The following is a 14,767-nucleotide window of genomic DNA, read 5'->3' as shown; positions in this document are numbered from 1 at the left end:
GCTGATAAGAGAGTTAGGGGCCCATTCATTAAAAATATTGTCACGCGCTTCAAAAAAAAGTCGCAGGCATCAATAGTAAAGTTGCGCGTCTCGTTTTGCGAATTTTTCGGGACAGATTCGCTCATCACTGGTCACGTCCATAGCTATAACAGACTGTGGGGGTCATTTATAAACATTGCACAAATTAGCAGTAACCTATGGCAACTAATTAGACATCTGCTTTCAGTGTTAGACTTTCAGCTGTCAGTAATAATGTAATCCCTGATTGGTCGCTGTTATACCGTGTGTGTGTGACATCGTCCTGTGACAAGTGAACCAATATTAGGGTTATTATGGTAATGACACTATGACATCAAGAGCCGTCCTGTGACAAGTGAACCCATATTAGGGGCATTATGACATCACATTCCATCCTGTGATAGGTTGCTATGGTGACACCATTGTGACATCACAAGCCACCCTGTGATAAGCAAACACACATATTGGAACTCATTTCTTCTGTATCTTCACAGTGTGGTGGATCGCTGAAAGGCTACTCAGTGATACCATCACATTTTGTGTCTTTTTTCTTACTTTTTTTATTAGCAAGGTGAGAAAAAAATTCTTAGATTATATATATATATATATTATATTAATATATTTGAAACATTTTCATAAATGACAATGAAATTGAATTGGGCATTAGGCAGTTTATTGCGCTGCACATTGTAGTGACGCACACACAGCACAAACGTGCACATTCATTTAAGTACGACAGGTCCGAAAAAAATCGCATTTTTTCGAAAGTTTACAACTGTTGTGTATTTTCTGCGATATTTTCGTTAATTTGTGCAACTTTTATCGTACTTTGCGACAATTTATTTGTGCGATAAAATCGTATTTTTCGCAACAAGTTTCGGATCATTCAAGCTTGGGTATGGTGACTTTCCTTGGGCCAGGTTGGAGCTGCAGAGTGCCATTGAGTCCTATGGGAGGCCAAAAAGGTTTTCCCGCCGTTTACGATCGTTCGGATAAGAACATTTCGTAACCTTCAGTTCGTACCATGATATTTTCGTACAAGCAAGACGCGACTTTTCGCAAAATTACCACACATCAGAAATTTTCGTATTTAATGCGAATTTTCGCGAATCATACTTGTAATTCGTACTTTAATTAATCTGGCCCCAGATATGCACAATGGGGAATTTGTTTGCAAATACAGGTATGGGATCCCTTATCCGGAAACCCGTTATCCAGAAAGTTCTGAATTACCGAAAGCCCATCTCCCATAGACTCCATTTTGATCAAATTATTCAGAATTTTAAAACTGATTTCCTTTTTCTCTGTAATAATTAAACAGTACCTGCACTTGATCCCAACTAAGATATAATTACCCCTTATTGGGGGCAGAACAGCCCTATTGGGTTTATTTAATGGTTAAATGATTCCCTTTTCTCTGTAATAATAAAACAGTACCTGTACTTGATCCCAACTAAGATATAATTACCCCTTATTGGGAGGAGAACAGCCCTATTGGGTTTATTTAATGGTTAAATGATTCCCTTTTCTCTGTAATAATAAAACAGTACCTGTACTTGATCCCAACTAAGGTATAATTACCCCTTATTGGGGGCAGAACAGCCCTATTGGGTTTATTTAATGGTTAAATGATTCCCTTTTCTCTGTAATAATAAAACAGTACCTGTACTTGATCCCAACTAAGATATAATTACCCCTTATTGGGGGCAGAACAGCCCTATTGGGTTTATTTAATGGTTAAATGATTCCCTTTTCTCTGTAATAATAAAACAGTACCTGTACTTGATCCCAACTAAGATATAATTACCCCTTATTGGGGGCAGAACAATCCTATTGGGTTTAATTAATGTTTTATTGATTTTTTAGTAGACTTGAGGTTTGGAGATCCAAATTATGGAATACCCTTGGTCCAGAGCATTCTGGATAACGGGTCCTATACCTGTATGAAAAATGTCAGCTCTGCCCATATCTTCCCCATAAATACACTGGGACCATCCGGGCCCCTCTGCTGCTGCCCAATAGTTTCCCTAGGCTGCTCCCTTTATGAAAAAAGAGTGTTTTCAGATTGTTTTAAGAATTACCAGTTGTACGTGTTTTAATATTTTCCACCTGAACTCGGCTTCACTTTCCTGTTTCCCCTTTTATTTTTCAGTTTATTCCTTATAAAAAATGGAGAACGTTCAAGCTACGCTTGAATTTTCTCTACATCTTCACCAATATCAAGGTCTATTTCCAGCAGAAATAGGGTAAGTCTGTCTCTAATGTGTCGATAGAATAGAAAAGAATAGAATCATGGCTGTTTTGAGGGTTCAGATTGGGTTGAACACTAAGGATTTGCCTGAATCCAATGTTTGTAGAGAAAAAAGTAACTTTTTTTTTCATTTTAATGTCAACATTTGAAATATTGATATTAAAAATGATTTTTGTGCTTGTAGGAATTATAGAATTGGGGCATCGATCAACATTCCGAGGAGCATCCCCCACGCAACTGAAGCACGGATTTTCCACACTAGAGGTACGTTGTTACTCATACCCTCATATGGCGCCGCCAGTGTAACTACTTCTGCATATGGAACGTTCCGGATCAGTGCAATGGGTTCAGCCGCTTCATTATGTTCCGCTTTCCACTCACTGATTCTGGATTTGCTCTCCAATGCACTTCAATGGGTTCTTTTTGTATCTCTTTTCCCAAATCTTACGCTGTTTTCTTATACAATGGCTTTCTTACTTTCCATGTTATTTCCAGATATTAATGAGTTTGGTAAATTGTGTGTATATATTCTGTTTTAGATGGTTTGGAGTATCCAGCTACAGTCGAAGGAAAAGACGTTTGCAGCAGCGTATTTAGAATAAATCACGACCAGCTGCCTGTTGAAATCGATGATGTTGTGATCTTCAGCATTAATGCCCTCCTGGATGAGAGTAAAGTAAGTGATAGAGATCCTGAGAGTATTTCAGAGCAGCTCTGTGTTTCTGGGTTCCGTATCTTATGTTTCTTCTGTTTCCCTCGCAATGGCAGATTGAAGAGACTCTGAATGCCCTGGAGAGCAAGCTGATCTTCAACCTCTACTATGCAGAGATGTGCTTCGAGTAAGTAACATAATAAGAATTGACTTATATATTAAAACTTGGACTCAATTTAGTTCAGAAATGTATTGGCAGAACTGATCTGAGTTCAGTTGAGAAGAGATTCATTGGCCGTCACTACAGTCCCATTATTCATTCTGATACAATAAAAGGAAATCAGGAGCTAATAGAATCTAATTGTGTTTGATCTTCTGTTTAACAGATTCAACAACTTTGAGCACATGGATCTGATCTGCAGCCAAGAAGTGACCGTGCGTTTTAACCTGCACGGCGGGATCCATGACCACATGAACGTGGTGTTTGTCGATCTTACTGAATTGTCGATCACCGTTCATGGCCTGTTGGTTGTATTGCAACCCGCGCTGATGAGGTAAGATAAATGGATTGTTAATTACTTCTCTACCTATTAGCTATAATAGATAATATTTATGTGTTTCCAGTCTTTTAATTTTACTAGTCCATTAGAAATTCAAATAAAAAAAATGAAAAAGGAAGAAATATATAAGAAATATGTTTTTGATCCCGTAGGCCAGTGCTGTCCAACTTCTGTTGTACCGAGGGACGGAATTTTTCCGACCTACGTGGTGGAGGGCCGATAATGGAAGCCAGTTTTGACCACTCCCCTTTTTGAAACCGCACCCACTTGAAACCACACCCATGTTATCACATGACCATACCCATATTAATGGTTGTAGTACAGCAAAAACCTGCCATACTCTGCCTGCCCTACCCTGCCTGTGTGCCATACTCTGCCTGCCCTACCCTGCCTTTGTGTGTGCCATACTCTGCCTTCCCTACCCTGCCTGTGTGTGCCATACTCTGCCTGCCCTACTCTGCCTGTGTGTGCCATACTCTGCCTTCCCTACCCTGCCTGTGTGTGCCATACTCTGCCTTCCCTACCCTGCCTGTGTGTGCCATACTCTGCTTGCCCTATGCTCACACACAGGCAGCCTACAGTGACACAATGCTGGCACTGCTCCTCCAGTCTGCACAATAACTATATATTAAAAAACTTTTTAATTGCAGTACCACCTCAGTATATGTTCTTTTTGTAGTATGCAGGGATTATTTGTGGGTTTCTACTGCTCCTGAGGTGTGAAGAAGTGAACAATGGGGGTGATTACAGCCTGAGCCTGAGGTGTGAACACTGCAGGGGGGAACAATGCAGAGATTAAAAGGTGTGAACAGTACAGGGGATTACATATTTAAACAATACAGCCTGATTACAGCCTGAATCTGAGGTGAGAACCATGCAGGGGGGGGCAGTTAATCACAGTACTGATACCATTTAAAGCTTACACAAAGGTAAGCCATCAAAGCAGCCAGACAGGTGGGGGGCCACACAGAGGGGGGTCGCGGGCCGCATGCGGCCCGCGGGCCGCCAGTTGGACAGCACTGCCGTAGGCTATAAGTACTACTTGTTTTATTTGAGTTTTCTGTTAGTACAGTTATATGATATAGGCCCCATTATGTATGATAGCTATTATAAATAAATTACTTCCCTTGGGAGCAGTTATAGGTGATATGTTCTCCCCCAGACATTTCTAAATGTCTAGATATGTTGTACACTGCACAACCTTAGAAATATCTCACCAAATTATCCATAGCACCCCAACACACATGGCCAACCTTCTTGGAACCAGGAACCATTGAAAGAGAAGTCAGGAATAAAACTCCACAAACGTTAAAAAACCCAAATGAGTTAGATACACAGATAGACAGATATTGCGCAATTTGACAATTTATTGGTTATGACCCTATAACTTTCTGGCAGATATATGAGATGGGGGTTGAATTTAATGCCTGATTTAGGGACATTGGTCAAACAAAATAATGCCCATACATATAATACTATTAAATGAGTGCAGAGAGTTGCGAGACATTGATGTCATTTTTGTCATTTTAATAGATTTGAAGACAAAAGGTCAGTATTCACCAGGATTCTCCCCAGCCGGTGGATGAAGACTAAAGTCCCGAAGATGGAAAGTGTCATCTTTGGCAAAAACTTCAAAAAGAAATTGGCAGCGGATGTGAGTAACAAACATAAATTTGTATTTGAACCTTCAAGATGCAGTGTTATCTTTACCTAAATGGCTCAGATCTCTTAATTAGTCATGCTAATCTATATCAGTAGAGCACAACAGTAGAAAAGCTCCAACTCATATGAATGAAACAAATATACATATTCCCTGTAGAGAAGGAACCAAGCCTCCATATTGTTTTCTTCTAAACCAAACATTATGCTGTGTATCCCTCCGTGCTTTATGCCTCTCTCTCTATTTCAGGGTAAAAGCTCAGTGATAGAAGGACAATACCTGCAGCACGCCTACCGTTTCCTCTCTGCGCTACGGTCCTGCTTGCTGCTTTCCTACGATGGATTCTACAGCTATTTCAGCTCAGTGTCGGAAACGCTGCCTTCCCCCTGCAAGCTGGAGCTCGGTATGTAATTGGTCCTGCTCTGCGCCTCATATTGGGCCATTTTTTTTCTGTGTTTTTAACTTTAAAAGCAGCCATTATTGTATCTGTGTGCTTAAGCCACCCCAATATCCCAAACCACTATAATAACAGATATTGATTCCGGACATTGGGAACAAATTATGACCTCCATTTCCTGGTCACCAGTTTATAAAAAGTTTTGAAGCTGGTGAACAGTAAATGGTACCTGCTAATTGGTTACTATGGGTTGTGCCCACAAACTATTCTTAGATGCTTCTTTCACACCATTCCTATACGCTGTAGGATTTTGAGTTTGATCAACTCCGTTTTTCACACCACTGCGGCACAGCAGCCCCTAATGGGAAAGGGAATGTTACCAGTTTTTATGCTTAGTTATAAAAACGTTATTGTGAATATTACTCTATAATGACATTGTTCCACTGCTCATTTACATGCTCTTTGTTTCCTCCTCAGAAAACCTTAATATGAAAGCCCGGCTCAGCGACTTATCTGACAAAGTGACAGTAAGTTTGCTCACCTTTTATTCTATGATACAATAGTAACCTGCCACCCAAAACCAGATTCCTCCCACTGAAAGTCCCTTCCATACCTTATGCTCCATGTTTAGCAATGTGTCAATTATTGAATATTTCCCCCATAGGAAATAGAAGACCCCAGTGATCTGGCAGAAGCAATAAATGCCAGCCTATTAGAGCTGTCGGCTCAACTCCTCAATCTGTGGGGAACATTTCTACAATTCTCCTTAAAAGAAGAAATGGAAGCCTTTATTAGACAAGAACTTCAGAAAATAAGGGTAAGTAGAACAATGGTTAGGATTCAGGGCCGGGACAGCCTTCTTATTGTGTCTGTCACAGTTTAGCACTTAATCTTAGTCTTCAATGTGATTGACTGTGTATTTATGCTCAGTTATTGTATTTTCCCCACCTATTCTATTCATGTATTGTTTTCATGCTCAGTACTACATGTATATACAAATGCATATGGTGGGAAAAGTTGAAAAGGGTTAATAAATGTAGGCTGATTAATATAAATACTATAGTTCAATCCATATCACCTCACCTTAAAGGAACAGTAACACCAAAAAATGAAAGTGTATAAAAATAATTAATATATTATATACTATTGCTCTGCACTGGTAAAAGTTGTGTGTTTTCTTCATAAACACTACTGCAGTTTATATAAATACCCTGCTGTGTAGCCATGGGGGCAGCCATTTAAATTGAAAAAAGGAGAAAAGGCACAGGTTACTAAGCAGATAACAGATAAGTAGCAGATTCCCATTGTATTCTACACAGTTTATCTGGTATCTTCTTATGTAACCTGTGCCTTTTCTCCTTTTTTCAATTTAAATGGCTGCCCCCATGGCTACACAGCAGCTATTTCTATTAACTATAGTAGTCTTTCTGAAGCAAACATGCAACTTTTACCAGTGCAGGGCAACAGTACATTATATTTTAATTATTTTAAAACATTTTTATTTTTTAGTGTTACTGTTCCTTTAAGCAAAGCCTCAGCTTTCTATGTAAGAGCATTTGCTACTACAAATACTAATGTGTGCTTTTACACTGCCGTTATCGCTTAAGGTTCTGATGTTCTGGTTATAAATTGAGTGAGTTTTATTGCTTTACAGGAAGAAAAGTTGAGTAAATCGTTCTTTTCTACTGAGCATCCCAGACAAGAAGCTCTTTCCTATGATGAGAAGATGTGAGTACAGTGGTTGTTCATCAAATATCAATGTTTATAGAGAATCCAATGTTATCTGATTGGGGGAATATTGCATTAATAATACACTATGGGTATGGTCAAGTAACTATGGGATTAAAAATAGACATTTTTATGGCATCACCAAGTTTGTGTCTTAAGTTTAATGATCTCGGACCCTGGGTTGTTACTAAATAAAATAATTAATTTCTCCGTGCAGTGCCCAAAGCCATAAACAGATTTCTAAAGAAAAGAAAAAATCTCCGAAAGTCCATTGTCCTCTCGAGAGCCTAGTAATGGACATCCTAAGATCTCCTCCGGTGATCTTTGAAGACCGGTACTTGGAACCAGTCCCAATCGGTACGTATGGAAAGGAACCACAGGCGCTGGGTGAAGCTTCTTTCATTCATCCACAACTTCTTCTGTTCATTACTGTTTCATAAACAAGTGTTATAAGGTGCCAACACATCTCACACCAATATAGAGTAGAAGAGTATTTGAAACATACACATTATATACAAAGACTGATAAAACATCTTATCATCTAAAAACCTATTTATATGCATGATTATCTAATATACTGATAGATTCCTATATAGCTATTATCATATATGAGTGTGTATGTGAAGGCATTTTCCTGCTAACGTCAAACATTTTGATTTTATAGATGATTCTTCATCCCCTGATGTTTCTCCTGAAGAGGAACTTGAGCCAAGAGATGATATTATTGAGAAACTAGGGGAAGAAACTGGCTCAAGGGACAACTTCAGTGAGGATTCTTTAATGCGAGAGTAAGTCCTGATCCCTAAGCCCAATGTACATATAATGCACAGCCGTATTCATGAACAATAAACTTCTCTTGACATTAAGTGTTATATTCTGGCATCACCAGAAGAAATATAAAATTCCACTAGCCCCAAAATTCTGAAATTGCTGTTGAAATAAATTGTTATTTTTCACATTTATTTTTTTAGGTTGTATAGGATCAAAGAAGAACTGAGACAACTCATACAATCGTCCCTTTGCACTGACCTTCTTACTCTGGCTCCCAAATACCTTTGTCTCAGCTTGGTGCTGGACAACAGCTCCTATGAAGGGATATTTGTGCATTTTAAGATGAGCCATAAATATGGTAATTCTCTCTTTACTTGATCTCTTCCTATGGGAAATATATATATATAACATTTATTTGACCTCAACTTGTGTAATAACTATGGACTTATTTTTACCCTAGTTAAAAACAAGCAGCGAGTATTCATATCCTTTAGCCATGGATTGATTGGTGGAAGACCGAATCTCCTCCTGAATATAGGAAAAAAGGTATGTACTGTAGGGAGAAATCTTGTATTGGCTTGGCCCTTGCTATATTCTGCATTGCTGGTTCTGACTATTGAAACAATATTATAAAAGCCAACTGTTTATAAAAAATGGAGTATGATCTGGGGAAGAGTTGGCTTCCACATCGCTGTTTCAATAGTTGGAACCAGAAGTGCAAAACTGAAAGCCACTTAACATGGGTGTACAAAACTTATATTAATTCACCCCCATTGGTTGCTGCAATGCTGCAAGTCCTTACTGTTTTCTCTTTTGCTTGTAGGAGGATATTCTGGCTGGATTTAATTCTCTGGCTAATGACCTCGTCGATCAAATTGTAGCACTTAAGAGATCTAAAGGTCTGGACATATCAAGGATCAGGTAAAGATGTTAGCTTATACAACTATTTGGATTATCTATCATCTATATATCTATATCATCAATATTAAATCAAGGCAAATGACTAATTTATCTATTTAGTGGGTAAACATAATGGAATAAAAGTTGTATATTTTTCACCAGATCAATTTAGTCTGAATAACCAGGTAACAATTACTGGTCACCAGTTGGAAAGCAATGATCTGATTGGTTGCCATGGATTACTGGATCTGTTTTAAAGGTGTTTTATTACCCTATTAGTATGTGGTAATGTGCCCTTGTGCAAAATTCCATAAATCTCATTAAATACAACAGCAAAATGGAAATGCTGACATCAGCATAAATGAAGCAGTCTTATAGGATATGGTCTTATTTACCCACTGTGTGTAGAAATTCATGTGGATGTGTGTAGAAATTCATCATATAATGTTCTTAGAATCTTAGCTCATAGATGAGAATATCAGCCCAAGTGAGAATAAATACATGCTAATATCGCTGCTGTACATGGATATTTTGCTCTTAAATGTTTTATATCTTGACCCAAAATTTTGTCTTTTTGTATTGTGTAGATTGCTTCTGAACGGCAGTGAGAACGGCAAAAGGGATCTTCTTTGGGATGTATCCCCCATAATAGAGGACGTCCCTAGGGAGGAAAGTTCTAGTTCTGTTGTGGAAAGAGATGAGAGCATCTCCTATAGTGAGTTATACATTCAATCTATTGAATATTGTAGGAAAGAGCTCATTACTAAAACTAAACTAACAACTAACTACTGATTTTGCTTTTATCATAGGATCCAAAGAGAATCTTCTACTAGAGTCCGACAAAGGGGAAGAGTGTGCGTCCCTTAAACTCAGCACGGTAAGTGGTACTTTGGGTACATCTGTGTCTGTGAGTAAACAGGCCTTTGTGTCATCTTTATTTCCTGCAGTTTCTTTAATACAACTGAACTATATTAATCTAAAACTATACCAACATTATGTCCATCTCAGATATCCTTCGATAACAAGGACTCCAGTAGAGAAGATAACGGAACCCATCTAATTGTCTGTGCGCACGGTCTGGGTGGTAAGTAAAATAAATACTATTATAAGATTTGATCTTTCAGTAACGAGGGTGTTACTTATCGGCCCAGAAACACCAACAATTGCAAAGGGTTCTTTTAATATACTGTTACCCTGCCCTGATAAAATTAGCTTTATCTCTACCCTAGGTTCCAATTTTGATCTGATGCTTGTGCGGCATTACATCGAGGCTGGAGTGACACGCGGAAATACCTACTTCCTAATGTCTGAGAGCTACACGGTATGTAGATTGAAATCTAGGTTGAGGTTGAGGTTCCTTACCTACACGAAAAATTTCAAAATTTTACCTGTCTCAGGTCAATGATAAAATGTAATTGTCCTGGGGAAATGTATTATGTTTTGATTTATTATTGTTACTTATTTTATTGGATGACTAATGATTGATAATGGATTGATCAATTCCAATTATTTCATCTATTCTGTAACAATTGAGCCATAACATATTGAATAATTTTATTTTGGATCTGGTAATGCATTTGCATTACCAGATCCAAAATAAAATTATTCAATTTATTATGGCTCAATTGTCCCTTTGAAGAAATGTCTCCTTGGCGTTTGATATCCCCCAAAAAGGCTACAGATTTAGATGACTGTGCCATTTTCCTGCAGATTTTTTTTTTTTTTTTAAAAATACAGGTATAGGACCCGTTATCCAGAATGCTCGGGACCAAGGGTATTCCGGATAAAACTGAGTCTATGGGAGACGGGCTTTCCGTAATTTGGAGCTTTCTGGATAAGGAATCCCATACCTGTAGTAGTAATTTGCAGGCAAAATGTTGCAGTGACCTGAAGTAGATACATCACAAAAGATACATTTATCTGATTGTTAGCAGATAGGCCCTTTGTTCTTCATCAATTTAAATATTATGAAATAATTGTGGTAACTGTAATGTTTTCATTACATTTCAGTTTCTGCAAGGTTTTCTTCTATTCTAACACATTATTTATTTATTTTTTTGCTTCTTTTGATAGGACTATATCTCCCTTAAGGATATTGATTTCTTAGCCACGTGTCTCCTATATGAAATATTAAATCATATAAGAAGGAACTTTATGACTGTTTCCAGGATCAGGTACAGTATTTCACAAAAATCTCATATTATGCTTATTACATGCATGGATTTTTCCCTTGTAATGGTTGTTACCCTTCTCTCCCCGCAGCTTTATCGGCTTTTCTTTAGGCAATGTAATAATACGCGCCCTTCTGTGCCACCCTGAGTTTAAAGCCTACCTTGGGAAGTTGCACACCTTCCTATCCTTTGGGGGCCCACATTTGGGCCTCCTGTACCACAGCAGTATTCCGGTTAAAATAGGTAAGGATTTACTGGCTACACTTCTGTGCATTCATTATTATTGACAATTTTATCATTAGAATACTTTACATTAAGTAAAAGGTAATACTCGGATGAGTAGTGAAACGTCTTCAATGATTACTTAACAAGTCCAGTTGCTTTAGATTTATTTATACTAGATAGTAAATGGTATAACTGTATTTTGGAGCTTTCCAGTGGGGTTTTTTCATAGATCCCATACCTGTGCCTTTTAATTAACAGTAACATCCATGTAAATATTACAATCAAATGTTCATATCTTGTGTCATAGGCATGTGGTGTCTACGATGGAAGAAGAATCATTGCATGATGCAACAGGCGTCATTAGCTGATGACCGAGACCCGAGACAGACGTTCATCTACAAACTTAGCCAGAAACCAGGTAAGGCAAATGGCCTGTCTTTATTACGCCTTTCCTCTGTATTTTTTCAGAACATGTGGGGTAGTACTTTAATATATGTGCGGGTCTTTAAGTGCAGACATGGATCTACAACTTTAAGTAACTTACATTGCTAAATAGTGGTTTGTAGTTATCTTATTGAAAGTATATTGCCGTAATTTCAAGGTAGTCATAAAGATTTTGTGTTTGGATGTTATTGCATTACAGGTTTGGAGCACTTCAGGAACTTGGTTCTAGTGAGCTCGTTACAGGATAAGATGGTCCCTTATCATTCGGCTTGCATTGAGATGTGCAAAGCCGCTCTGAGGAGCAATACGTTAGGTAAGTGTCTGCCTTTGTACAGTTATTTCTCAAAGTAATTTCTTCTGAGGGCAGTGTCTGTCTGTCCTGCACTGCTGATCATGACTACATGTACCACTGAAGCAATGTAGCAGAATCCACCTCTCTGCCAGCTAAGACTTCAGTTCCCACAATGCCTTGCACACTTCTGTGACTCTACACAAGCTTCTTAATCATGAAACATGCAGCTTGTTTCAGTGGTTTATTTATGAAAGGGTTTTCCAGCACATTAACAAGGTTCATTGGGTTTTTGGAGGATAAATCTAAAGTCACTATCTGTCTTATTTAGCATATTTACAATATTAACAATGTATTTTTTTTTTTCTTTTCTAGGAACCGTCTATAGTGAGATGGTCCAAAACATCCTCGAGCCAGTTCTAAAGAACAAGAACTGTAACTTTGTGAGATACGATTTTGGCTTGGATCTGCCCACAACGTGCTGCTCTATCATTGATAATGCAGCCCACTGCGTGTTAATTGCATCTTGGCAAGTTTTGGAAAATTTCTTTCAAAATGCTGCTCTCGATTATTTTAAATAGAAGAAATGCAAGACTAAAACATCACGTTATCCATGATGCCAAGGCTTTCAAGAGATCCAACTTATTCCCGTTGAATGATGAAGCACATATGAATCGTCGCTGCCACCGACCTTTGCCTGTTACATTGCATATATGCAAAGGTCGGTGGCAGGCAGCGACCAGTCGTAAGTCAGGAACAGGCAAAAGTCAAATACCAGCAGGAATCAGAAAAATAAAAGCGTCAGCAAAGTTAGAATAGTCATAACCAGCTTGGGCACTAAATCAAACAAGGCCCCCCGGGGCTCCTTACACCCCAGTTGAAGTTCGTAGTTGGTCTAGCCGGCACTAGTGACCCATATGTACCCCAATCATTCTGGTTCGTTGTCAGCTTCTGTAGTCCCTCTTTGTCATCAACCAAATGACTCGGATGTCGCCGCTGTCCTTCATCATTGTGCACCTTGCGAGGTTCTCTTCGTATTAACATGTGTAGGATCGCTGTCAACTCTGCCGCAGAAAGTCCAGGGCCCCAAAAGGGCTTTGGTGAATACCATGGTTGGCAGGGCTCTCCTGCTACACTTAAGAGGATTTGTTGTTTTACAGTCGGTAACATGGGGCCGTTACAAGAGCGGCAAATATTAGGTCTTAAATACACCTATCTCGTTGGGTTTGCTGCCCATGTTGCCTTTATATGAAGAGCACATTAAGTTCAGGTGAGATGCTGAAAGCCTACCATACCTTGTGGCACAATTCATTAACGGTGACATTGATTTATATCTGTTTGTGCTGATTATATTAGGTCTTAAATACACCTATCTCGTTGGGTTTGCTGCCCATGTTGCCTTTATATGAAGAGCACATTAAGTTCAGGTGAGATGCTGAAAGCCTACCATACCTTGTGGCACAATTCATTAACGGTGACATTGATTTATATCTGTTTGTGCTGATTATTCCATGTCAACTTGACATGTATGGTCTGTTTTATATATTCTATTTAGATAGTAATGGATCGATGAGAGACTTTAAAGAAAAAGCCATGTGGATATATATATCTATATATATATATATATATGAGGAGCTATCAGCAATGTGCAGCAATTCGATTAACAGGAGGAATGCAATGCAGCTGGCCTTACCCTTTTCCGGAGCACAGATGAATGACTCGTTACTAACTTTTATGTATTCCCACCAGTATTCCTATTTGTTTTCACCAAAAATAAAAGTGTGTAAAAACTGTATCTTTGAAAAGAATTGTCTGATACAAGAAAAGATATAGAAATTTGTGTGAGGAAAAAGTTAATTTAAGACTTGGGTGAGGGACTCAGGGAAAAGACAAGCCAAATTTATGGCAAAGACAAGCAGGAGAATTCAGGGGGGAACTAATTACAAAGAGCCAATGGGGGGGGTCTCAGGAAAAATTTGCATAGTGTAAATGGGAGAGCAAGAGTTAATTGATTTACCCAAACCAACCATATAATATGGGCTGTGAATAACACAGAGTTAGAGAGGCTTCCCATTGGCCCGAGTGAAATGGTCGCTTCTACTCTACTGTAGAAAGCAAATCGCCTATATATATATTTATATATATGGTTGTTCTCCTTTATGCTTGCTTTTACTATGATATAGAATGTCCTATTCTTAACAACTTTTCAATTTGAATTGGTCTTCATTTATATTTTATTGTTTTTGAATTATTTGTCTTTTTCAACTTCATTCCAGCTGTCAGATGGGGATCCCTGACCCCGGCAGCCAGGAAATCATTACTCTGTGGGGCTGCAGTTTTATATATATTGTTACTTTTTATCACTTATAATTCTATGTAGGCCTCGCCTAGTCTTTTTGCTGTCTCTCATTTAAACCACTGTCTGGTTGCTCTGGTATATTGGAAATTCCAAACGGGAGAGCAGCTGAACAAAAAGTCAAATCATTTAAAAACTAATGATTAGTGGACCCTTAATATGAGGTTCTCTGGGGGGGCTTTACTATAATATTAGCCAGGTCCATGGGCACAGATTAACCCATTATTGTATTTTTCAAGACATTGGGTGGTGTTTACTAACATTGGAGATAGATATCACCAGTGATGTTGCTCATAGCAACCAAACAGATTTGTAGGTCACTCTTCAAATGTAATTGCTGATTGG

General features: G+C 38.5%; 1 protein-coding gene across 1 annotated transcript; it reads left to right on the top strand.

Annotated features, from left to right (window-relative positions):
* The first annotated feature begins 2,137 nt into the window (after window positions 1-2,137).
* Window positions 2,138-13,593, top strand: LOC116407829 (protein FAM135A-like). The gene is made up of 24 exons (XM_031893875.1): window positions 2,138-2,264; window positions 2,454-2,533; window positions 2,809-2,945; window positions 3,038-3,108; window positions 3,308-3,475; window positions 5,015-5,135; window positions 5,391-5,544; window positions 6,016-6,065; window positions 6,203-6,355; window positions 7,193-7,266; window positions 7,484-7,623; window positions 7,931-8,054; window positions 8,238-8,395; window positions 8,498-8,583; window positions 8,861-8,958; window positions 9,525-9,652; window positions 9,747-9,814; window positions 9,946-10,021; window positions 10,167-10,258; window positions 11,011-11,111; window positions 11,200-11,351; window positions 11,641-11,751; window positions 11,977-12,090; window positions 12,442-13,593. The coding sequence occupies exons 1-24, from the start codon at window positions 2,188-2,190 to the stop codon at window positions 12,645-12,647; spliced, it is 2,739 nt and encodes a 912-aa protein (XP_031749735.1). The 5' UTR covers window positions 2,138-2,187; the 3' UTR covers window positions 12,648-13,593.
* Window positions 13,594-14,767: the final 1,174 nt, after the last annotated feature.

The sequence above is a fragment of the Xenopus tropicalis genome, chromosome 9 (assembly GCF_000004195.4).
Source record: "Xenopus tropicalis strain Nigerian chromosome 9, UCB_Xtro_10.0, whole genome shotgun sequence".
Taxonomy (NCBI): Eukaryota; Metazoa; Chordata; class Amphibia; order Anura; family Pipidae; genus Xenopus; species Xenopus tropicalis.
This window is presented reverse-complemented; position numbering and strand designations above follow the sequence as displayed.